The 25938-nt window shown below is 37.9% G+C and overlaps 1 protein-coding gene across 1 annotated transcript in view; it reads left to right on the plus strand.

Annotated features, from left to right (window-relative positions):
- Nucleotides 1-25938, plus strand: part of TMTC2 (transmembrane O-mannosyltransferase targeting cadherins 2) — a gene marked incomplete at both ends in the record, with an annotated part of 412037 nt that overhangs the window by 203831 nt on the left and 182268 nt on the right. The window contains one exon of the mRNA XM_079715466.1: nt 5332-6160. Within this exon, the coding sequence (XP_079571592.1) occupies nt 5332-6160 (829 nt within the window). The remainder of the gene's footprint in view (nt 1-5331; nt 6161-25938) is intronic.

Raw genomic sequence — 25938 nt, forward strand, 5'->3', positions numbered from 1 at the left:
AACTGTATTTTTAGTGGTAGTAATAAGAATTAGACTTGTGCAAAATATGTGATGATTCTCAGCCTTGCCTATATATTACAGTCTCCTATGGAGATTTTAGTCAGACTAGGGTATCAGTATTTTTAAAAGCTCACAATTGATATTGATGGTCCTTTAGGTTTGAAAACTATCATTGAAAACACTAAGATTTTTCTCCTTTCAAAGTATTTTTCTAGGCAGAGTAGAATACACAAAGCTCCAAGAGCACATGGGCTCTCGTTTCTTCTTACAGGTGTATGTCCAGCACATAGAAGAAGAGTGTCTGCCACATCAAGCAGCCTTAATGATGTGTTGACTGAACTGATTATGCTTTTGCTATTAAATTTCAATCGTTTTCTAATGCTCCCAATCAAAGGTTATACTTAGATCATGTTTAAATTTCCCAGACTTTGGAATTCATCTTCTATATGTGGTTTTTACTAGTTTTGACTTTCAAGTCTATGGTGGCAGTTCATCAGAACTCTCATGCCTTATCTTTGAAATAACTGTGTTGAATCAATTTGACGCACCAAGCCAAGAACAAAACAATGCAGAAATGCTGAGGCTAATTGTATGGTCACTTGGCTCCTAGTTGTAGCTCAATAAAAAATTGTTAATTTGATTTAATCCATAAATCAGAAAGTAAGGATTAAAATTAATAAATAAAATCTTTTCATACCTTTTTTTTTCACCTTTTAAGGCCATCTCCACAGGAATACTGAATGTGAAGTTAGAAGAGAGATTTGGTTTTATCAGAATCCCATTTTTATAGGTGATAATTTTAAACAAAATTCTGCGAGAAGGCATTAAAGAGACTTGAAAGTTGCAATTTCAAACTTTGGCTACCACTTTTTTAAAGTATCAGCCTATCACAAGGCTTTGGAAACTCTTCTACTTTAAACATTTAAACATCAATTTTCTTTTACCTGTCAGCTCAGTTTTCCTTTAATAATGTAATTTATTTAGCCCTTGTAGACTTCACCATTATGGCAGAATGAGTGTATGGAGCATCTCAGTTCACAACCTTTATGTCTCTTGATCTTAGTTATTATGTCAGTTGTTTAAATCAGAGACTGTATGTGAAAATGTTTTAAAATGTAAAGTACTTCATGCTAGTATTTTATTTTTATGCTTTTTCATTTTTCTCATCTTCTCAGCACTTAGCCTTCTTATATAGTATTTATCATTGAATAGTTTTCATTACTCACATTTTTATTTTGTAGTTTAGTATATTTAAATATTCTTCCAGCTTTATTAAAATAGAATCATTTTATATCTTAAATCTTGTTTTATTTTGATAGAAATTTATTAAAATTTAATATAATGATGCTTTTATTAAAAATTAATGGATAAGGTAGGTTTGCCTTATGACATTTCTATATTTAGGAATCATAGAATTATGTAATTATTAAGGCTAACTTCTTCTGGAGTTTCACGCCAGCAAAGAAACCTGATTAATTTCCCTCCCCAAGGTTCTCTTACTCCCTTGCTTTTCTTGCCTGATTACAGCTTGTTTTTTGTAATGCCTTCTTCCTTCTGCTCATCCTCTCTGCTTACCCCCACCAGAAGATCCTGTAATAGAATGGCCCTAATTACACCTAGAACACTTGGTTAATACTTAGTTACAAAATGGACTTTTGGTACAAATTCAAAGTTGAATTGTTTTCCAAGATCTGTCTCCTTTATGATACCTTGATACCTGGCCTCATTTGTCTTTGACAAATGATGTGTTTCTCTCTTGCATAATGTAAGAATACTCAGTTTCGTGATTGATCCAACAAGTTATTACAACTTTTAACATATGGTTTTATGCGTTTTTTTCCCTAAAATCAAGAAATTTTAGGACTTTTGCTAGGTAGAATTTCAGGGGAGCAAAAGAATAGTTTGCAAAAGTTATTCTTAGATGAAAATGAGTCTTCAAACATTGCATATTGATAGGGCAGACCTGAAATTGAAAGCTTGGTGATGAATGAACATATTACTCCCCCAACCATTAAAAATTCCATATAACATTACATGAATTAATTTTGAGCTGAAGTCTGCCACAGATGTTTTTAAAACACTGAGGCAGTTAATTCTGTGAATTTAGTGTTACTGTGATACGATATTAATGAACAGTTTCTATTTTGGGCATCTTGAGTCTGAGGTACCTAAGGTGTCTATGACTGTGCCCAACAGGCAATTGGATAATTGACCATGGAGATGAAGGAAAGTTAAGGTGGTGTCCTTAGTATTTCCTAATAAATTTTAAAATCACGATCCTTGCTGAGATTATTTGGTTCAGAGTAGAGGTGGAACAGATGATCCATGATGAGTTCTGTGGCTTCCAGCAATTAGAGTTGGGGTGAACAAGAGAGAGTCAGAGGAGAGGCCAGTGACAGTTTAATACAGACACTGTTTTAATAGAACTTGTACATGCTCAAAATATACTGTCTTGTGGACTAAGGTTTTCTTCTTTTCGGGGGGGGTATAATTGACATTTAACATTGTATTAGTTTTAGGTATACTACATGATGATTTGATACATGTATATATTGCAAAATGAATACCACAGTAAGTTTAGTTAACATCCATTGCCACAGACACACAAATTTCTGTTTTTTTCTTGTGACAACAACATTTAAGGTTTATTCTCTTAGCAACTTTCAAATTTGCAATACAGTGTTGTTAACTACAGTCACCGTGCTATACATTACATCCCCACGACTTATTTATCTTATAACTGGACGTTTTTACCTTTTGACCACCTATATCCCTTCAACCATTTTGTCCATCCCCCCAACCCCTGCCTCTGGCAAACACCAATCTGTTTTCTTTAATCTATGAGCTCAGTTTTTTGCTTTTTTTTTTTTTTAATATTCCACCTATAAGTGAGATCATACAATATTTGCCCTTTGTCTGATTTATTTCACTTAGCGTAATGCCTTCAGGGTCTATCTGTGTTGTTGCAATTGGCAGGCTTTTCTTTTTTATGGTTGAATAATATTCCATTGTGTATATGTGCCATATTTTCTTTATCCATTCATCCATTGATGGACATTTGGGTTGTTTCTATGTCTTGGCTATTGTAAATAATGCTGCAGTGAACAGTGATCATGGGTGTGCAGGTATCTTTTCAAGATAGTGGTTTAGTTTTCTTTGGATAAATACCCAGAAATGGAACTACTGAATCATATGATAGTTCTATTTTTAATTCTTTGAAGAGCCTCAAAAATGTTTTCCACAGTGGCTGCACCACTTTACATTCCCACTAATACTGCAAAAGTGTTCCTTTTTCGTCACTTCCTTGCCAACACTTGCTATTTCTTGTCTTGTTGACGATAGCCATTCTAACAGGTGTGAGGTGATATCTCATTGTGGTTTTGATTTGCATTTCCCTGAGGATTAGTGATGTTGAGCACCTTTTCCTATACCTATTGGTCATCTGTATATCTTCCCTGGAAAAATGTCTGTTCAAATCCACTGTCCATTTTTTAACCAGATTGTTGTTTTTTTCTATTAAGTTATATGAGTTCTTTATATATTTTGTATATTAACCCCTTACCAGACAGATGACCTGCAAGTATTATCTTCTATTCAGTAGGTGGCCTTTTTATTTTGTTTGATGGTTTCCTTTGCTGTGCACAAGCTTTTTGGTTTGATGTAGTCCCACTTGTTTATATTTGCTTTTGTTGCCTTTTATAGATTGTTTTTTAAACTAAATATTTGGCATATTCTTTGCATGGTTCCAAGCACATTTCTGAATGTCTTTGAGGAAGATAGTTTTATATAGTGCCAGAATGTGTGCAGTAAGAGATCACATTAGCAGTGGATCATTAAAGTTGGGATATGGTGTCCATCCTTCCCCCTTCCCCACTGCTTCTTCAGGACTTAAATTATTTGAGGTCACTAAATTCTTATTCAGGTTGAAAGAGTTTGCCAGAAATTTCTCATTAACAGGGATGCCCTTTGGCCTTCCTCTCACAATTTTCTGTCTTTCTCTTGAAATAAGTCCATTATTAAAGTCATTTTATTTTTAAAAAGTTATCGACATGAAAATTTTAGGATTCACGAGGAGTCTTATTAGATGTTTATTGTCACTGATGTCACTGAGAGCACAGGGTAGCAGATGAAAACCCAGTTTATAAATTCTGCAAGGAGATTCAAGACAATTAAATGGGGACTGGCGTAAACATACCGTGGTTTTTACTATCCGAAAGTAGATTGTTGCTGTGAAACCTTTTGTAAGCCGAAATGGCTTAAAGCAAATAAGCTATTACCTGAGGGCACATCTTGCTAAGGGAAGTACCAGATAAATCAAGATAAAGTGCAAATGCTCACAGAAACAGTTTAAAGCTATGGCAGCTGGATGCTGACTGGGTATAGCTCCCGGGGAAGGAGCTTGGTGGTGCCACTCACTGGGGTACGCACTGCCTCTGTAGATGGCTCCCTGCAGAAACACATGCTGAACCTATTTCTACTTTTCACCTTTTCTGTAAAAGTGAAAATCCTCTTTGCATGTTTGTTGTTGTTAATGAAAATAGGTACTAATTTAGGTCTTTTGTAAAAGCAAGGTGGCATAAAGTGAACTTTTGAAAAGCGGCGATACCTGTTGCTAAATGCGATTGAGCCATGCAGAATCCTGTCATACTCCATATATTTTGGCATGTCTGCTCTTTGTTTTCCCCAGAATCTAAACTATAAAATGAAAGAAGACATTTATTAGATGTCTACTATATCCCATATACAGTGCTAAGTACTTCCACTTTGTAGTTTTATTTTGACCTGACACCAGTTTCGAGAGGGAAATGTATTCAACCCGTTTTATAGAGGTCAAGAAATTGAAGTTTTGGTTATTGATATTTAGAGAGGAACAAGAAGAAAAGATACTCATCAAAAGTTATATGCAGAGGGCTTCCCTGGTGGTGCAGTGGTTGAGAGTCCGCCTGCCGATGCAGGGGACACGGGTTTGTGCCCCGCTCCGGGGAGATCCCACATGCCGCGGAGCGGCTGGGCCCGTGAGCCATGGCCGCTGAGCCTGCGCGTCCGGAGCCTGTGCTCCGCAACGGGAGAGGCCACAGCAGTGAGAAGCCCGCGTACCGCAGGAAAAAAAAAAAAAAGTTATATGCAGAGTAGAATTCCATAGTCCATTTTTTTTTTAAGCTTACGATATCTGTAAGCATGTTTAAAGGAGATGGAAACGAAGTCACGTATTTGAAACCTAACGCTCTGTTTTTAGTTGTCCATTTAAAGTATGTTTCATCTCTAAGTGTTGTATTCCTATGTTGTCTTGATGATGATCTTAATTTTTTTCCCCCTCTCTTTTGGTTTCAGAGGAAGAACTTGTCTCTTTTTCTCAGCATTAGTTTGTTAACTTTCTGGGGAACTTCCCTTTTGGGTGCCCGTTTATACTGGATGGGAAACAAACCACCAAGCTTTTCCAACTCTGACAACCCTGCTGCTGATTCGGATAGCCTCCTGGCTCGCACACTCACCTTCTTCTACTTGCCGACCAAGAACCTTTGGCTGTTGCTCTGCCCAGATACCCTCAGTTTTGATTGGTCCATGGATGCCGTGCCTCTGCTCAAAACAGTTTGTGATTGGAGAAACCTACACACCGTGGCCTTCTATACTGGACTCCTCCTCCTTGCCTACTATGGTTTGAAGAGCCCAAGCGTAGAAAGAGAATGCAGCGGGAAATTTGTAACCAATGGCAAGCAGAATGCCAATGGACATAGCTGCCATTCAGAGGCGGAGTACCGGAACTCCGAGATTAAGCCCAGCTTTCCATCCAAAGTAGAAAATGGCGTTAAAAATCACGTGTCACAGAGAACACGGCTTCCTTCTACAGAGAACATTGTTGTTTTGTCTTTATCTTTGTTAATCATACCCTTCGTTCCTGCCACGAACCTGTTTTTCTACGTCGGCTTTGTAATTGCCGAGCGAGTCCTGTATATTCCTAGTATGGGCTTCTGCCTCCTTGTTACAGTGGGTGCGAGAGCCCTTTACGTCAAAGTCCGAAAGCGCTTTCTCAAGAGCTTGATTTTTTATGCTGCAGCTACGTTAATTGTTTTCTACGGACTCAAGACGGCGATCCGGAACGGAGAGTGGCAGAATGAGGAGGTGCTGTACAGGTCAGGGATAAAAGTGAACCCAGCTAAAGGTAATGTCTTATTTTCTGCTTTTGCCTGGACGGTTTACGGTTTCTGCCTTTTTCTATCTTTGCTTCTTGCCTTAAAACACGCAGTATTAAGGAAGAAGAGGTTCTGTTACTCAATACTTATAATTTTTTTTTTTTTTCGGTACGCGGGCCTCTCCCGCTGCGGAGCACAGGCTCCCGACGCGCAGGCTCAGCGGCCATGGCTCACGGGCCCAGGCGCTCCGCGGCACGTGGGATCCTCCGGGGCCGGGGCACGAACCCGTGTCCCCTGCATCGGCAGGCGGACTCACAACCACTGCGCCACCAGGGAAGCCCTATAATTTTTGTTTTTTTTTTAAGCGAGGGAGCAGTGCCATTATTTTAGAAACATCCAGCATTCCATATTTGGAATAGGGAAGTGTTTTCCTATGTTTCTGAGTATACTTGTCCAGAGGAATTAGAGCTCCTATTGTGTAAAAATACTGACGGTTGTAAGAATTTAGAAAAAGGCTTGGTTTCTGCATTCTAAAATACTGGTACGCACATCATCTCTTTTCATCATGCCATGAGAGTCAGGTTATCCCACATAAGTATAGTTTAGCTCTTCTGTTTTCCAAGCACTGCCTGAGGAAACACCACGAGGCTTACACTGATACCTTTAAAAGATTTGGAGGTAAAGCCACCTCTGAACCTTGACATGGTGTCTATAGGTATCAGTGTGTGTGCGTGCAAGTGTGAGTCACCCTTAGCTTTGCAGAGACTAAATAATCTGGGTATTGCCAAGCAGTTCGCATATTCTTATTTGAAAGTCCTTAAGTCAATTAAGGAAATAAACTTTTCACTATACAAGGAGAAGATGGAACATATTTTCATTACTGCTTTTGATTTAAAAAATTGTTTTAGTAAATCTCAGAATCTATTGCTTGAGTAGAAAGTAGCCTTTAAAGCATAAATGAATAGTCAAAAGCTGTTAATTCAGTGATCTGTCTGGTTTAGGCAATGAATGATGAGAGAAGCTAGAGAGCAGTTGAATGAAAATAAGTGTGCATTTTAAGTGTAGAAATATATCATAGTAAATAGTGCCACAGAGTCTTGTTCTTCATAAGGCATTTTTTAGTGTTTTATCCTTCAAATTATGGTTGCTTGCATAGCATTTGAACTGGGCTTTTTCCACTTTTTCCAACACATTTCTGTACCAGTTATTCAAATACTGAATGTGTGAAACTGTTCCTAATGAATGGAATGGCCTGCTGATATGTATCAGGATATATATATATATATATCCAAAGATCTGGATGCCCCAGAAACAACTCTGACACCCCTATCGATTACCAATTAAGTCAAGAGTTCAGTGAACCACTATTCATTTCTTTCAGCCAAGGGACTAATTGTTGGTACTTATAATGCTTAATAGATTGCAGAGATTTTAATGGGAGTAGAAACATTAAAATTGAGCTAATACAGAGCATAGAATTTCTCAATTCTCTTGGAAAAATCTTACCATGTGGCTTTTTAGGTAGTGAGTGCTGCACAGTTTATTGAATGCCTGAACCCCAATCTTGCTGTAAAAATTGTTGCAATCAGTTCTCACAGAATGCTTTTCAGCTAGTTTTTCTTCACTGGTACATGTAAGTATATAAAACAAGGCTATGTTGCTAGTTTATTTTCCTGCTGTTTGAAAGAGATACACAGTCAGGAATTAAAAGAAAACCCCAGCATATTAATTTCATCACAGGGTTGTTGTAAGGATTTGTTAAATGTATTGGTTAAGTTTCAGGTTAAGCTACTGTAACAAAGAGCCAAGATAACAGTGGCTTAAATAAGATAGAAACTTTATTCTTTCATGTAACAATCTAAGCCTGTGCCGTCCAGCGCTGATAAGATGGCGCCATGGGTTTTCTGGATCCGTGCTCCTTTGCTTTTGTTCCTTTGCCATCTCAGTAGTGTCACCCTGTCCAAGTGGTCCAAGATGCCTCAGCATCACATCAGCACTTCAGCTAACAGGAAGAGGGAGAGAAAGGGCAAATGGTGGGTGTTCCCATTCTCTTTAAGACCATATCACAGAAATTGCCACACCATGCTTGCTCCCAGACTATTGGCCACACCTAGCTACAAGGAAGGCTGAGAAATGTTATCTTTATTTTGGGAAGCTAAGCACCCAGCCAAATTTTATTACTCTTGAGGAAGGGGAGGGCAGATACTGAGATGCTAGTGTAATTAGCAGTCTCTGTCCCAGACTAAGCAAAAGCATTTCGTAGACTCCTAGATATTTTCCAGCATTAGCTACTGTACTGCTGACACTTACGATTCCGATTTTGCTGAAGTTATTTTGGTGACATGGTTAAGATGACTGATCATTTCTTCATTCATCCATTCACTCAGTAAAACAATTATTAAGCATGTCTTTGGTTTCTGATATATTTCCATGTCTCCTTCTTAGTACTTAAGAAGTGCTATAGTATTTAGGTACTCAATTTTATTAGTTAAATGAGTACACAGCTGACCAATAGTATAAATCTTCTGAGACATCAGAAATTGAATTCCTGAATAATGCCCCCTCCCCAACCTGCACCCCAGCCAGCTGCTTTACTTACAGCATTTACCATCTCAGTTGGTGGCAACTCCATTTTCTCAAAAGCTCTGACCAACACTTAGGAGTCATCCATACCTCACTTTTTCTTTTGTACCCTACCTCCATTTCATCAGCAAATCCTCTCTGCTGTCTCTTCAAAAGTACATCCAGAACTTGACCACATTTTACCACCTCTGCTGCTAACATCATGGCCAAAGCCACCATCATTTTTCATCAGGTTATTACTAAAAACCTCTAAAGTAATCTCCTTGCTTCTATTTTCTTGCCTTTTAGCATGCTTTTGTGAAAGTCGGACATGATGTATCAGGTAATAGGAACTTAGGTAAATAGGCTTAATGTGAGTTTTAATGTTAATCTGGCTCTGAGTTGGGCGTGGGTTTAATGTTTGCTGTAGCTGTAGGTGCCAGAGGCATTGTATTTCCCTGGTGTCCTTGTGCTTGTCTTCCCTGTTGTCTTTGGGCTTCCCCAAGAACTCAGAGTCTGTATTTTGCATCTCTTTCTGCTGTACATTCACCACTTTTATCATGAGGCCCTGTAAGTGTGTTGGTTAAATGTAGGAGAAGGGAAGTGTCCCCTTATTTAGTGATTAAATCCTGGTGCCTCTGGGCTGTAACCTTTATGAGAGTTTCTTAGCTTTCCCTGTGTCTCCTAGTTGGGACAGGAAGGCCAGAGGGGATGGGAGTGATAGGGGTGACTGTCCCCCACAGCTCTGGGTAAGGCCACTCTCCTGGAGAGTAGACCTTTGTTATGGAGGAGGATCAGGGCTTATTTCATAAAATTTATATTTCTCCTCCTCTTGTAGAGCCAGGAAGGCCTGTTTCTTGGCTCTTCAATGTGAGAACGGGGGTCCCTGGAGGTAAAACCCACAAAAGAGTAGAGGCCCCTAAGACCGTGGCCTCCAGGAGTTTCTCCCTCTTACTGAAGCTCTTCTACAACTCAGCTTCCAGCAACTCCTCTCAAAATCGCCAGTTACTTGTTCCTATCAGTTTCTGCTCCAGGTAATCTCATCTCTGCATGACTGGATTTTCCAGTCTCTCCAGATTTCCTGGTGATGGTTTGCCCAGTGACCTCAATTCACTGATGGTTCCAAGAAAAGCCATTGGTTTTGCAGTTCCTTTAGCATTTAAAAAAAAAAATTTATTTTATTTATTTATTTTTTGGCTGTGTTGCTGCACGTGAGGTTTCTCTAGTTGTGGCGAGCGGGGGCTACTCTTCGTTGTGGTGCGTGGGCTTCTCATTGCGGTGGCTTCTCTTGTTGCGGAGCACGGGCTCCAGGCACGCAGGCTTCAGTAGTTGTGGCATGCAGGCTCTAGAGCACGGGCGCAGTAGTTGTGGCGCACAGGCTTAGTTGCTCCACGACATGTGTAATCTTCCCGGACCGGGGATCGAACCCATGTCCTTTGCATTGGCGGGAAGATTCTTAACCACTGTGCCATCAGGGAAGTCCCCAAGAAAAGCCATTGGTTTTGCAGTTCCTTTAGTGTATTCTTGTTGTAAGAATGGGAGTGATGAGTTCCAAGCTTTTTACATGTCTGAGCTGAACTCCTGCTTCCATTTTTCCATCCTTAGCATCTGCCTGTCATCAGTAGCCCTAATGATTCCTTTGAAACGTAAGCCAGAGTATGGTGTTCACTGCCCCCAGTCCTCTACTGGTACCCATTTCTCCCAAAGTCAAAGCACACAATAGAGACTTGACACTGTACATCTCCCAGCCTTGCCTTCACTTGCTTCACTCCAGCCCTACTGGCCCCCTTTGATGTGCCTTTTCTATTCCAGATAAGCCCGTGCCTCAGGGCTTTGGCACTTGTCATTGCTTCTTCTTGGAATGTTTTTCCCAGGACAGTCTCACCTCTATCTCCCTCACCTCCTCTAGGTCTCCAGTCCCTTGTTGCATTATCAGTAAGGTGCTTTACGTAAAACTGTCTATCTTTTGAAAAATTGCAACTACCCCTCTGCTTCTGCCTTGTCTAGCATTCCCTATCCTCTTTCCATACTTTGTTTTTCCCATAAAACTTAGGACCATTTGACATACTGTATTTTCCATGTTTCTGTGTTTATTGTTTGAATGCATTGCCAGTGTCCATTAAAATGCACGACACAGAAGGCAGGGAGTTTCGCATTTTTTTAATGCTATATATGTAGCGACTAGGACAGTGCCTGGTAGAGAGAGGGCATTCAGTAACGAATACACTGACGAATAAACTTTAGTCATAATCCTTCTCCTGAAAGAGTTTAGAGAACCTGTTTAGAGATAAAATGTACCTTCATTAAAGGAAGTGAAAGTGTAAAATTTGCTGTTGATATACCAGGTAATGAGGCATGCTCCATAATAAGAGGGATAGAATTGGGAGTGGAGTTAGTTTTGGACTCCACGAGTGCCTTGTGTGACATACGCTTCCATTTTGATACAAGGCAAAACTTTTAAAATCGAGGTTCCTGATTTTTTCTGTTTATAACATGCTAATAAATATAGTTCTGGCTACAGTGACTTCTTTAGCAGTTATGAGACTGGTCGTAATCTTCCTTAAGGTAGATTTTTCTAAGTCTGATGTTATTTGAGCCTAGCCAAAGGTTAGAAACCCTTTAAAGCCAGTCTTATGTAAGGTTGTCTGAGATTACAGTTATTTCATTGAGTTCGTTTTTCTTTCCCTCCTTTGAAAGCCTTTGCAAATTTTGGAGTACTTCAGTCTTCTGTGTACTTTAACAGAATATGATTTTAAGCCTCATGAAGCATTATACATGAAAGCTGCTGCCTTCAGTAATTGGTCCTGCAGACAGCTGCCAGTCATTAACTGATTGGATGCAAATGATGATGGGTAGAGCCTGTCATAGTGACTGTGTGGCTAATTTATGGTTTAAATCTGGATAGTGGAGAAATGATAGCTGATTTGGACTATGTAAACTACAAGTCCTGTCTCATTATGTGGTTGATAATGTCAGGAAAATACTAGACATAGTTGATTACCATAGTTTGCTGATTTCACAATAACTCTTTGCATTTTTGTGCTTAGGAAAAAGGAAATTTTCTTTGATGACTGCTTTAATGAGCAAGCCACATAATATTTAAAAGGTTTTTTTCGAAGTGTGTGTTTAAAGCACCATTTTTTATAAACTGTATTGATTAGCATTTGCTTGAAACAAGCATTTCTTAATTCATTACAAGGTGGTTCAATGTATGATCACTTTCCTTCTTGGCCTCTGGCCTTATCTAAATCCCCATGTGTCTTTGGCTCTTACAGAATTTGGCACCACTAATTTCTGCTCTCTGGCTTTCAAGGCCACTACACAATTTTGACTGTCTCTCATTTTCCACAGCTGTCTCTTGTATGGTTTTGCCTCCTCCCCAAACTGATTCATTCTGCAAGTTTCTGTCCAAAGACTGCCTTCATTTTCCTTTCTCTATAGAATCTAGACCACTACCTGGGATATAGTGTGGGGTCAATAAATGTGTCATTGAATTTCTAAGTTACCTTCCCCATGACTTCCTATCTATGTGGGACTTCTCCACCTGGGTGATTTGTCCACGTCTCAAACTCTTCACCAGTCTTCCCTAAAACCACCTACTCACTGACTTCCTTAGTGATTAAGGTCATAAGCAGAGACTAACAGAGTTATTATAGATAAACAGATCAGTGGGCACATACACATAAAAAAGAATGATAACATATAGGCAGCATAGCTGGTGTGCTAAAAGGCATTTACATTTTTTCAAGTTATAGATTAAAAATCAAATCAGCTCTTTAGAATGGTTGGTTAATTAACTCTATATCAATTTGCTTTAGAGAACATGACTATGCTTTTTAATTGTTGGAAACAATTTCTTAAAATAATTAGGAACAATGAAGCAGGGTTCATCCAAGGAAAATTTAACAAGAAAACATTTATTTTAATGCCTTTTTCTAATGTAAATATGTGAAATGATAGACACAAAAGATGTGTATAGGGCTTCCCTGGTGGCACAGTGGTTGAGAGTCCGCCTGCCGATGCAGGGGACGTGGGTTCGTGCCGCGGTCCGGGAAGATCCCACAGGCTGCGGAGCGGCTGGGCCCGTGAGCCATGGCCACTGAGCCTGCGCATCCGGAGCCTGTGCTCTGCAACGGGAGAGGCCACAACAGTAAGAGGCCCGTGTACCGCAAAAAAAAAAAAAAAAGATGTGTATATAATGATGCATGTATTTGAAACTCTAAGGGTGATTACTCACACATCCTATATTCGATGCCTCCTTATGCAAATGACAAATATTGCCCATTTAGATATAGAAAAACAGAAACTAAATAGTTGTTTCAGCCATGCAACATTTGACAACTTTTCTTTTTTCCTGGATTTCTGTAAAATTGACACTTCAATTTCAACCTCACATGGTTGCAGATTTCAAGAAACAAGTATGTGGAAGGAATATCATTTTATGAAGAAGACAATTCATAATTTAAGTGCAATCTAAACCTCTGAGTCATGTGAAACTTGACTAATTCCTTGTGGATTTTATGGTCTAAGTTTTTGATTACCTCTAATTGACTGTCTTCTTTAACTATGGTAAATTGCAATTAACCAGCTAGCTTTGAGATTGTGTAATAAATCTTATTATATTTCTTAGCTAATTTGTCATGTTACTTCTGAAGATGAAAAATTTTCAAAAGAGGTACAGATTTTTATGAAAAATAACATGAAGCAGTTAAGTCAGGAAGGAAAACCAGTATAATATCTTATCAGATTGGCTGGCCTGAGTTAAAAAGCTGTAAAATACAGATTTTCATTTTTAACAGATATGATAGGAGACAGCTAGCAAAAAGCCCCATAAAAGGCTGATTGAGAGAAAAACAATGTAAAGTGGAATCAGGTTTCCAGAGGGTAAAGAAATTCAGTGTTTCTTCTCAATTCGTCTCTCCTGAGTAGAAAAAAGAAATATAAAATAATGGGACTGACAAGAGTAAAATGAAAATGTCTCCTTGGCTCAACCAAAGGATTTAAACAAGTAAATCTGCTAAATTGTTAAGGCCCCTTTTAAACATTTGATTCTTGAGGAAATGAATTACGGTTGTTTCTCAGTTGAGATAGAGTAAGTCACAGTAGTTCAAAAGCATGTGGTTTCCTTGCCTTTAAGAATGGAATAACACATAAATCTTTTCTTTGGTTCCAGCTCTAATGGCTGCAAGTACAGTTGTATAGGGAAGAAGAAAACAAACAAAAAAAACAGACCACAACAGACTCAGTGAAAATGGTCCTACGGTGTATTACCAGTGAAGTAGGTGACGTACTGCTGTTTCTTTGGGATTACCCGTAACAGAACTTTTAGAATCTTTAAGGGTTTTTGAAAACCCTCAAACCTAAAATTAGTGTTGCCTTAGATTGAATATATTTACCAGTGGTTATATTTCAAAGGAACTGAAACTCACATATAATTAAAATAAGTGTAAAGTTACTTTATTCTGATTTCCGTATTAGTTTTGTATTTGATTCTTAAAATGCTGTAACATTTCTTTGCCTTTTTTTTTTTTTTTTTTTTTTTTGCGGTACACGAGCCTCTCACTGTTGTGGCCTCTCCCGTTGCGGAACACAGGCTTGGGACGCGCAGGCTCAGTGGCCGTGGCTCACGGGCCCAGCCGCTCCGCAGCATATGGGATCTTCCCAGACAGGGGCATGAACCCGTGTCCCCTGCATCGGCAGGCGGGCAGAGCCTCAACCACTGCACCACCAGGGAAGCCCTCTTTGCCTTTTTTTTTTTTTTTAATTAAACATATATGAAATATTTCATTCATTGAGAAATATATACACGTACCTCATATTTGAACCACTTAAAGGATACTACTAAAACATGCATTTTGCAGATTAAGAGAAAGCTATTACCAGAACAGTTGATGACCTCCCCCATACCTCTTCTTATTTCACAGTTTTGTTTCTTTCATTTGTGTTCTCTTATTTTATGCTAGAACCCCCATTACAATCTCAAACAAGAGTGATGACAGCAGGATTTTTGTCTTATTCTTGTTTAAGAAAGAATGTTTTAAATATTTCACCATTAATTATGTGTACTTTATAGGTTTTTCAGTAGACAGCTTTTATCAGTAGAGTTTTCCTCTTATTTCTAGTCTAAAATTTCTTTTTAGGAATTAATGTTGATAATGATAGTGATTTTCTCCACTCAATCTATTTATGTTAATGATTTATATTAATAGATTTTCTAATGTTGAACCTACTTTGCATTCCTGGAATAAGCCCCAAAATTACTTATAATGTTTTATCAAATTTATATTCTTCTAAATTTGTTTTTCACCCATGTCCCTGAGTGAGACTGGCACTTCCCTTCAGGGGGTTTGAGTTTGTTTGGCTTCTCCAATCTGACCTCCCTTTTGAAGCCGACTAAACCCCAAGCCCTTTTCCTCTTAATTTCACAGATGTACGCAAGGTGAATACCATCTTCAGAACCGTTTAACCTTCTAGATTCCTGCTTTCAAGCAGTTTCTAAGCTTAGGGATTGCCCTTGCTTTCCCATCAGTTAATACATTCATTAACAAATATTTTGTAATTTCTGTCTAGCATGTTTTCTGTACTAGGAGGCAATCTCTGAATATCGAGTTTCACTGTACTGTCGGAAAGAGAAACACCTAAGAAATATCCTTCAATCTAGCATCTATTAAGGAATGGGTTAGCTATGTTAGAAGTTAGAGTTTGAGAATAGAGTTGTTTGTTTATGACATAGAAGATATTTTTGAAATTTTAAATTCTCCTTCCACAAGAGAACCAAGTTGCCTAAGTAAGCTAAAAAGTATATTAGAGCACTGACTTAAGCAAAATCAAATTACAGGTATTTGACCCTTATAAAACACAGAAGGGTAATGTATATTTGTTTTCTGCTGTAATATAAACTTTCAGATAATGTCACAGATATAGCCGATTTTCAAGAAGACAAACACACATGTTTTTTAGTTTTACCCTTATTACACGTACACACCTATTACTGGTGATGGTGGAAGTAAAAGAAAATTCCAGTTAAGTCTCAAGGGATTATGGAAAAATCTGAGATGTTCCAAGTTGTATAATTATTGAAAAAGAGTTGGATGTAGAAGACTGTTTATATATAACTCTATGGGAGAAACAAAGTGTGAGCCCTATTTTTATGCATATGGGTGTTAAATTAGAAATCTCTCCTCTGTTTAGTTTTAGTTTTTAGTTTAGTGTTAAATTTATTTCTAATTTAAACATAAGAATATTACCACCCAGGAGGATCTAGTGGAAACATATATGTGCTTACTAAAAAATAAGGACCAAACACTAAAAGATAAGATTTAAAAATGATAATATTATTTACCAAGTAAGACACTACAATCCAACTTGATTAAATAGTAGAGAGAAACAGGCACAAACAAACAAACAAAAAAACTTGCTCAAGGGCTGGACTCTGTTAGGGGCTTTGTTGTGTCTTGCATTTAGGAGTCTAAATCCCAATGATGTTAGCTGACGCTCTGAACATTTATTGTCACTTTAAACAGCATAATTCAGTTTCTCTGTGTAAAACACTGTGGGGTATTATATTAAAATATCAACATTAACATCTTTCTTGGGAGTAGTGTAGGCATACATTTTAATTGGGAGAACTTTCTCTCTAGGAATTGGAAGTTTAGAAAGAAGGGACTGGATTAGATATGCAGTACAATAGTTGAGAGTCAAATTTTGACAAGAACAGATAACTGAGGTGTCAACGAACTTTTTTTCCAGCTCTTTCCCTGGATGGCAGAGGAAACTTATAGTCTTATAATTTTGGGGCTCTGCATATTACAACTGGGAGTTTGTATAATAAAGAAATGCGATAAACTTTCTTTCTTCTCTTCCTCTCTTTTCTTTCCTTGGGAAAAGAGAGTAAATTTCTCAAATTATGTATCACGAGACTACCAGGAAGGAGCAGGAGGTCTGAGATATGTTGAGATAATATCTGGTTTTACTTTATCAGTTGGCTTATTCTTTTTGTTTTGTTTTTTGTGTGTGTGGTACGCGGGCCTCTCACTGTTGTGGCCTCTCCTGTTGCGGAGCACAGGCTCCGGACACGCAGGCTCACAGGTCACAGATCCAGCCGCTCCGTGGCATGTGGGATCTTCCCGGACCGGGGCACGAACCCGTGTGCCCTGCATCGGCAGGTGGACTCTCAACCACTGCGCCACCAGGGAAGCCTGGCTTATTCTTTTTGAGTTTTACAAATAAGCTTTGGTGGTTTGCAAAACTGGTATAGAATACCTCATTTCTCTACTTAGTCTGTTTTCATATTATCTGAATATATCCCAAGGACAGCTTCAAGTCGTGTTCACTCTAGTGGTTAAAACTAAATGCTGTGGTCCATATTCATGTGAGTGTTGAAAACAATTTTCAAGTAGAGATAAGTTTCTGGGTTTACATAAAGAAAGCATGAGCATATTAATTAATGATATTGTACAAATCCATGTGTTGTGCGTTTTTCTTATCTCCAATCACTATTTGAAATTACTTTTGCTCTTGCAATTCTATTATTAGGAAGCAGTGGCACAAGATTTAAAAAATCTCTTTTGCTTTTACAGTTTAGGACAATGATTTTGAGAAAGTTTTTTCGGGCAGGTGATACAGTCACTAAAGTTTTTCTGTGCCATACCTTTGGGCTCTGTGGTGCGATTCTAGAACCAAGAGTCTTAAGTGGTACTTTGATCAGAGACCTGCCTTGCTTTGATCATGGCTGTTGGTTCCCAGCTCATGTCCAAATTGAGCCTGGAGTAGATATTTACTTTTGAGGTTTTTAAGTGAAAAGTTTAGACTTAAAGAAGTACATCCTAACCCCGATCCTGATGATTTCATAGGGCAATATAGCTTCTCTGTGGGTTTTAATCAACCTAAAATGTAGATCCTCTGAATGTCAACACCACTTAGGACTCATGGATGGAATATAGGGGTTTATGCCTCTAAAACCACATATCTAGTCATAATTTCTAGTTGGTAATATTTATTAAACACTAATATGTATCCAGTAGATTTGTTTGGTGTAAAAGGGCCTTTAATGGCCTCTTTTGGATGGATAGATCCAGTTAAGATTAGAGCTTCAGGAAAATGGGCCAGCCCTTCTCTTTCTCATAGTGCTCAACTGATGTGAGAATGTCATTTTAGTGCATTCACCCTTCTGGTTCTTCCTATTTATTTTACCCCTCTATGTACTAGCTTCCTTTCGCTGTTTGGAAGTAGACTTCCTGAGTTGTATGTTTAAGGCTGTTAAATGAATAACATCATCCTTTGTTTCAATATTTCTCAAGTGATGCAAAAATGCCTCATACAAGTACTGGCTGCACAGCCTTTGAAGAACCCTTATCTATTTGTCCTGTAGCAGAAAAAAAGGCAAAGAAAATTAACCTCCCTCTTTTTTTTCTGTTGTTCGTAGTTAGCTGAAAGTACAGAAGAAAATACATTAAAATAATAGTTGCCCAAGGTTTGTGCATATAGAAAAGTAATTGATATTTTTTGAAATTTATTTAATAGCTAATTTATCTTCTCATTAGCATTCATAAGTAAATATTTTTCTACTCACATAAATATTTTATTCTTGATACTTGTTTTTACTGATCATTTTTCACTTTTTAAAATGCTGTTTTCTCTGGTTATTAACTCTACTTTTTCCATGTTCAGCACTAGGTGCTGAGTTAAGAGTGACTGTCAAAAATTAATATATTGGACTTCCCTGATGGTGCAGTGGTTAAGAATTTGCCTGCCACACGGACCAGTACCAGTCCATGGCCCGGGGGTTGGGGACTCCTGCTATAGTGGGCTTTTTGTTTATAACAGCCCCTCCCAACTTTCCCTTCTCCTCAACAAAAAGTTTCCTCTCCTTTCTTTGCTGGACTCACATGTGGTTTGCTATAGTTGCGTATCTCGAATTGCAGTTGTTTTCTGCTCCCAAATAAACTTGCTTTTGCTTTGCTGGTATTAAAAAAAAAAAAAAAAAAAATCTGCCTGCCAATGCAGGGGATACGGGTTCGATCCCTGGTCTGGGAAGATCCCACATGCCGAGGAGCAACTAAGCCCGTGTGCCACAACTACTGAGCCTGCACACTGCAACTACTGAAGCCCATGCACCTAGAGCCCATGCTCCACAAGAGAAGCCACCTCAGTGAGAAGCCCGTGCACCGCAACGAAGAGTAGCCCCCGCTTGCCATAACTAGAGAAAGCCCACGAGCAGCAATGAAGACCCAACACAGCCAAAAAATAAATTAAAAAAATTAATATATTGAATATATTAATGTAATATAATGTATAACATGGTGTCATGATGGATATTTGAGATATACTGCATGTTTATCTTAGGAGCTGATTTTTTTTTAAATAAAATGTAAGCTTTGATTTTTATTATTTTTCTCTTCTTAAAACTGGCTTTGAGAGTATTTAACGTTGCTTTGAGATTTGTTTTTCTTGGCCTGGATTTGCTTGGCAATGAAATCCTCAGTAGCATGACCATAGATTCTGAATACAGGAGATATACTGTTTTTTTTTTTTTTTTTTGCGGTACGCGGGCCTCTCACTGTTGTGGCCTCTCCCATTGCGGAGCACAGGCTCCGGACGCGCAGGCTCACCGGCCATGGCTCACGGGCCCAGCCGCTCCACGGCACGCGGGATCCTCCCAGACCAGGGCACGAACCCATGTCCCCTGCATCGGCAGGTGGACTCCCAACCACTGCGCCACCAGGGAAGCCCAGGAGATATACTGTTAAAGCATGTATCTAACTGGTTATGCTTTTTATGGATGATGATCTATTAATGACATATTATTCCTTTTCCATAGTAATGTACTTTGCAGAGTTCTATTTTCTTATTTATTTATCTCAGTGATGCTGGAGTTTAACTTGTGCAAGCATTGTTACACCTGTTTTACAGATGAGAAACTAAAAGAGAGGTAGAATGCTTAGGGAGGAAAGGCATGGTAAGTAGGGCAGATTTGTAGTAAGGTAGATGGGGGTCCTAATCCTAACCCAGACCATGAATAGCTGTTATCATCGTCCTTAGAGTGTCAAGTGGCTGATCTGTATAGTGAGTATAGCAATACCACTGTGTGGGACAGAGTGTGTGTAGCACCCTAGCCCAGGGTTTGGCCCGTATTACATGTTTACTTATTACTGTTAATAAGAAATAGGTGAGCCCAGTAATTTACTTCATTGTACCCAGATCTAATTGTTAACAGAGCTAGAACTAAAACCTTAGGTTTGGGATATTTTGGTTTATGTTTCCACATCAAATTTCCTTTTAGTGGCACATAATAGGAAATTAACCTGGGGCCATTTGATGGCAGGGACCCATCCAAATGATGACAGGATTCACTGTGAGATAAAGTAGATTATGAGATTCGAGTGTAGAGGAGCAAAAGAGAGAACTAAAAAAAAAAAAAAAAAAAAAAATCACTTCTCTGTTTTCCCCCTGGAGTTGTTTAGAATTCCTGAACTCTTGCCCTTTCTAAAGGTTGTTCATCTTTTAGAGCTGAGCCAGACTCAAATACCAAATATGTCGGAGACAAACTCTAAGAGATTCTTTGGGTCTATTATGTTCCTTGTATGAAATCAGAAGCAACTCAACTACTCTGTAGAATTTACAGTCAACCTATGGTAGTGGTTGAACAGCCTCATAGGCTAAGAGATCAGCCAGATGTGAGGAATTTCTGATGAGTCTTTACTGAATTGGTATGTCTTTTGTATAAATAGAGTCACTATATACCAGTTATATATTCACCAAGTGTTTTAGATTAACAGTGTAATAGGCCAAAAAAAGGGTCTGTTGGTAAGATTTGAGGAGAGCCTCAAAGCTCAGATGCTTCTAAATTCTTCCTCCTTGTCCAGTCATTGTATTTGCAAATGCAACTGTATTTACTGTCTTCATGTATAACGCTGTGGGTTAGTTAATCAGAAACTTCACAGAGAGCACATTGCTATCAGAAAGGAACATAAAGAGATTTGTTTTCTTTTGATGGAGAGGCAATGGGGAAAATTTTGAGCACAGATGGGAAATTAAAGAGTGAAGGCTTCCACAGGTGAGACCCAGCTCCACAGACCATGTGTGGCACTGATAGCAGACACTGAACTGTGGACCTGGGGGTGGCTCATAGTTAGTCAGAATACAGTAGAGATTGCAGATGGTAAAATGCTAAGAAATAACCCTAGATATGTTAAAACCAAAACACCTGCACTGAACTGTATATGTGGATATTACAATATGCACATAGATAGCGTAGTGACTAACAGTGCTGTCAAGACAATGTTAACATATCAGTGGGATACTAAATTTTATCTTTTCATTTTTAATACTTTTTTCCCTTATTAGGAATAAACTTATTTTCAGGTCCGTGTGAAGTAACCAAAGGTAGGGAAATGAGAAATAATTGCATATTATAAAATTGCTCTAATTAGAGTGTAAAAGTGTATATAGTATATGTATTCTGGTATCATATGAATCATAATCTTAAAGTTATGTGTACTTTTTCCACTTAACATTTTAGCCAGGCAGTTTTTTTTTTTTACCCACTTAACATTATGTTCATTTCTGTAATAATCCAAGGTATAATTACTAGGAAAAATAAATTCTTGTAGGCTTATAAGGGCTCTTATTTCCCTGGAGTCACTATCATACAATTAGTAAAAAGCCCAGGCTACAAATGTTGACTCCCTTACAATGTTTGTTAATGGATAGAATGAGAAATCATTCTGGTTAACAAGAAAAAAAAAAAACCACATTCACATTAATCTTAAGTTTCATGCAGTTGAGTGGCTCTTTCTTCCCCTCCTTCTACTTTCTTTCTCTTTTTTCCCTTTTCATTGAGGTTAGAAATTTTAACATAATTATCCTTTATATTTTAAAATGACATTTATTTAACTTATATCTTTAGTAACACCATTTTTGGAACACATCTAAAGTCCAAGTGTTCCATAGTGATTAAAACAAGGGCTTTGGAACCAAGCAGACATAACTTTTAGCTCTGTTAGCTTTTAAGTGTCACTTTCTTGGAGGCACAGTTTCCTCATCCAGTACAGGTACATTAGGCACTCCTGTATTTATTTTCTTTTGCTGCTGGTCTGGCTTAGATAACTGGCAAATTTCAATGTTTAAACTTTTTTGGGGGGTAGCATTCTGATTTCAAACAAGTAACTTAGAATTGGAGGAAGCAAAATTAGGATTTATCACCTTATTTAAAACAGTATTAAATGTTTCAATTTTGCCAGATCTTTACATAGAACTTGGTGTTGATATAGGGACTAAAGACATATATTAAAGTTCTAAACTAAAAATAAATTACAGCTGAAGGCAGAAGTCAAAAATGGAGTCCTTGCTGATTTTGGTGGCTGTGTTCACTGCACCAATGAAATGGAAATGCTGGTATGATAACCCTGAGGCATGACTGCATGCCTGAATGTTAAGTAGCTAAAATTTGAATATTAAGAGATTCATTCATCTTTTTTTTTAACATCTCTATTGGAGTATAATTGCTTTACAATGGTGTGTTAGTTTATGCTTTATAATAAAGTGAATCAGCTATACATATATCCCCATATCTCCTCCCTCTTGCGGCTCCCTCCCACCCTCATTCATCTTATTAGCTAATTTTTCAAAGAGTAACGCATGCCGTAATCATAAAATTATTTAAACTTTTTTTTAATAATCAATGAATATAAATATCTCCAAACTTTTAGTGTAAAGTAAAAATATCCTTGAATGGCTTCCCTGGTGACGCAGTGGTTGAGAATCCACCTGCCAATGCAGGCGACACGGGTTTGATCCCTGGTCCGGGAAGATCCCACATGCCGTGGAGCAAATAAGCCCGTGCACCACAACTACTGAGCCTGCGCTCTAGAGCCCGTGCTCCACAACAAGAGAGGCCACCGCAGTGAGAAGCCTGCGCATGGCAACAAAGAGTAGGCCTCCTCACCACAACCAGAGATAAGCCCGCGTGCAGCAACAAAGACCCAATGCACCCAAAAATAAAATAAGTAAAATTAAATTAATGAAAAAAATATATATCCTTGAAAAAATTGCTCAAATCTCCCTGCATTGATTTTGTGAAATATATCAAGTGCTATGAAATTGCAGTAGTTACTTTACAGTAAGTTTGAATTACTTTATGAACTTAGAGCTGCTGTATTTGAATGAGGGCTTTGAAAAAATTTTGGAGGGATTCATTGCTGTAGATCACTTAACATTTCCAGAAGGGCCTCACATTTGATTTTCTCTTTAGAAGAACTTTTGCAAGATGGGAATATTTAATTGTTTTTCTGCCTTTCAAAGAACATAAAATGAACTGTGGCAGATTGTGGACGAAGTACAAGAGAAGCTTTCCTTGTGAATTAAGGTCAAGTTTCTTAGTAAGTGGATACCTTTTAGATGCAGTTAAATACCAGTGTGAAGGGCCCTTGAGATATGAGTTATTCTTGCTTCTTTGCTTCCTGATTTTGTTTAAAAGAAAAATTTCATTTTCTTTTTGAAAAGTTCTTAGTCCTAAGAACTAAGTCATGTACTTGTTAAACAATGCTTTTTAAATCTCTGTCACATGTAAGGCATCTTCAGGGCACTTAGGAGTCCTTGATAAATGTACCTAAATCCCCAGTATCTTTGAGCAACAACCATTTATTTACATAGGTAGACTCTGTTCTCTTTCCACTGCATTAACTAGAAAATGTGACATTTAAAATTCCGTTCCCGAAGAAATGTAAAACACTTAATATATTGTTTGGCATTAATTTTTCTGTAGTATAGAAAATACATTATGAAATATGGGTACTAGATAGCTTTAGCTTGTTGTTTCTGGAGTATCTTGTCCCTACTAGTTCTGAGCGGATGACTCATTTGGATAACTTATCTTGGTTCCGTATTATACTCTAGTCCCTCAATTAAATATGTGTAAATATTGAGTACTATAATATGTGATCTACTTTGTATTCCGACTCAGTGTTGAGAGGGTGAGATTTCGATGCCTGGAAACAGATCTGGTTCTCTATTGTCATTAACTTTGCAATTTAAAAAGTTAACTTCAGTTTATACATCAATGAAATGGGTATAGTAATGGACCTCAAAGGTTATTTTTGTGTTAAATAAATTCTGGACACTGTCAAGCATATAGTAAACTTTAAATAAATGAAAGTACTGTTATTTTTATTATCCCAGTATACATATATTTTTATTCCTTCTCCACCTCTCCTTCTCCCTTCACCTTTTCCTTCTCTTTTTCTCTCCCTAGGCTTGTAGTGGTGCACATTAAGCCCATGAAATGGGACAGTAGTCCCCCAACAAGAGCAGCTTCTTATAGTATAACCTGTGTCAAAAATAGGAATAAAATGAGTACTCTGAATATTTTGAAATGCTGTTTGTTGGGAAAAACTTTCAAACATTACATTGAGACTTTAGGATATACTGATTACATTTTTTTAAAACTTCAAACAAGTGCTTTATTATCTCCAGTGCTTTAATGTGTGAATTGGATTCATCTGGGCACACTATTAAAATATAGACTTTAAAAAACTAGATACATTTTTTTAGGTTTCACTCACAATTTCTTGGAAGAATTTCAGGGATTTTATTCCAGTCAAACTGTAGTTTTAAAGGTCACTGCAGTGAAATAAATGCATCAATAAAATATAGGAGATTAAAAATGTAAACAGTGTAAATGACATTAAATATTAATGAAACTACAAGATCTTTAAGTTATGTTGGTCCAAAGTATAATTACCAAGTGAAAATTTGAAGATAATCTCAAACATCTGTTTCGAATTGTCTTAGTACAAGAAAAAGTTTAGTGAATGTTAAAACCCTTTATTCCTGAAGTAGGATATAGAATAACCCCATCACTATTTTAAAAGAATGTGAAGTGTGACCTTCATTTCCCTTTTGTCCCTTCTTTCCTATCCTCCCCTCCCCTCCATTCTCCTTTTCATCCCCTGCTACCCAGCTGCAGAAGTTAATTATATTCCTCAGTTTGTAGCCGATCCATTTCTTTTATTTATGTATTTCCTCTCTTTTATTTATGTATTTCTTCCCTTTTATCTCTATTCCTAACTTGAATTTCCCTTGGCATCATAGGTAACTGCTCTAATGTACTTGATTTGCATCCTTAGATTTATAATGTACCCTTGTAAAATATGTAGTGATATTTTGGGTGGGAATGAATTTTTAATATTTTTAAAAGAATGCATTAGATATTTTGAATCTTTGTAGGCTTTTCAAGGTCCATTCATGTTACAGTATTTACACGGAATTTGCTGGTCCTCACTGCTGTATAGTAATCCATGAAGTTTATGTCTCACATGATACTCCCATGATGGACAGGTTGATTATTTCCTACTATCAGCCAACACTAAGAGCCTTGCATTAAACATCCTCTTAATGTTCTCTCAGAATTTCTCTGGAAGTGGGATTGCTGGTCAGGGATGATTCATGACGTAGTCAGTAACATTTGCTGATTTGACAGAGTAAGTACTGTCAGATGGCAGAACGCAGTGGTTTCCCCAGGCTACAAGGCCCCCGACAGTGCACAGGGTCCATTCCACATCCCCACCAGTATTTGGCCTTATCCAGTTTTCTAATTTTTGCCAGTCTCAAGTCTCATTGTTATAATTTGCATTTCTCTGGGTTACTAAGGAATTTGAGTATTAGTTAAAATTATTTAATGTATTCTAGAATTTATTTTGGTTTCCCTTTTTGTAGATTCCTGTTCATATCCTTTGCCCATTTTTTTCCCCCGCTGTTGGATTTCTTATTTTCTTATTGCTTTGTTTGGAGTTTTTTTATTTCTAAGTACAGATCCTTGTTTGTTTAGATGTTTGAAATATCTTCTCCTGGTGTATTAATTCATGTCCATCGTGTCCTTCAATAAATAGAAGTCCTTCGTTTTGAGATACTCAAATTCATCAATTGTTTTACTTTTTGAGTTCTGTTTGGAGGTCTTTTTAAGAAGCCACTTTCCCTTCCACAGAGATAATCTATATATTCTTATGCTGGCTTTACTTTTCTTTCTTTCTTTTTTTTTTCTTGCCTTTACATCTTTATTGGAGTATAACTGGTTTACAATGGTGTGTTAGTGTCTGCCTTATAACAAAGTGAATCAGCTATACGTATACATATGTTCCCATATCTCTTCCCTCTTGCGTCTCCCTCCCTCCCTCCCTCCCTCCCACCCTCCCTATCCCACCCCTCCAGGCGGTCACAAAGCACCGAGCTGATCTCCCTGTGCTATGTG

This window comes from Hyperoodon ampullatus, assembly GCF_949752795.1.
Source record: "Hyperoodon ampullatus genome assembly, chromosome: 11".
Taxonomy (NCBI): Eukaryota; Metazoa; Chordata; class Mammalia; order Artiodactyla; family Ziphiidae; genus Hyperoodon; species Hyperoodon ampullatus.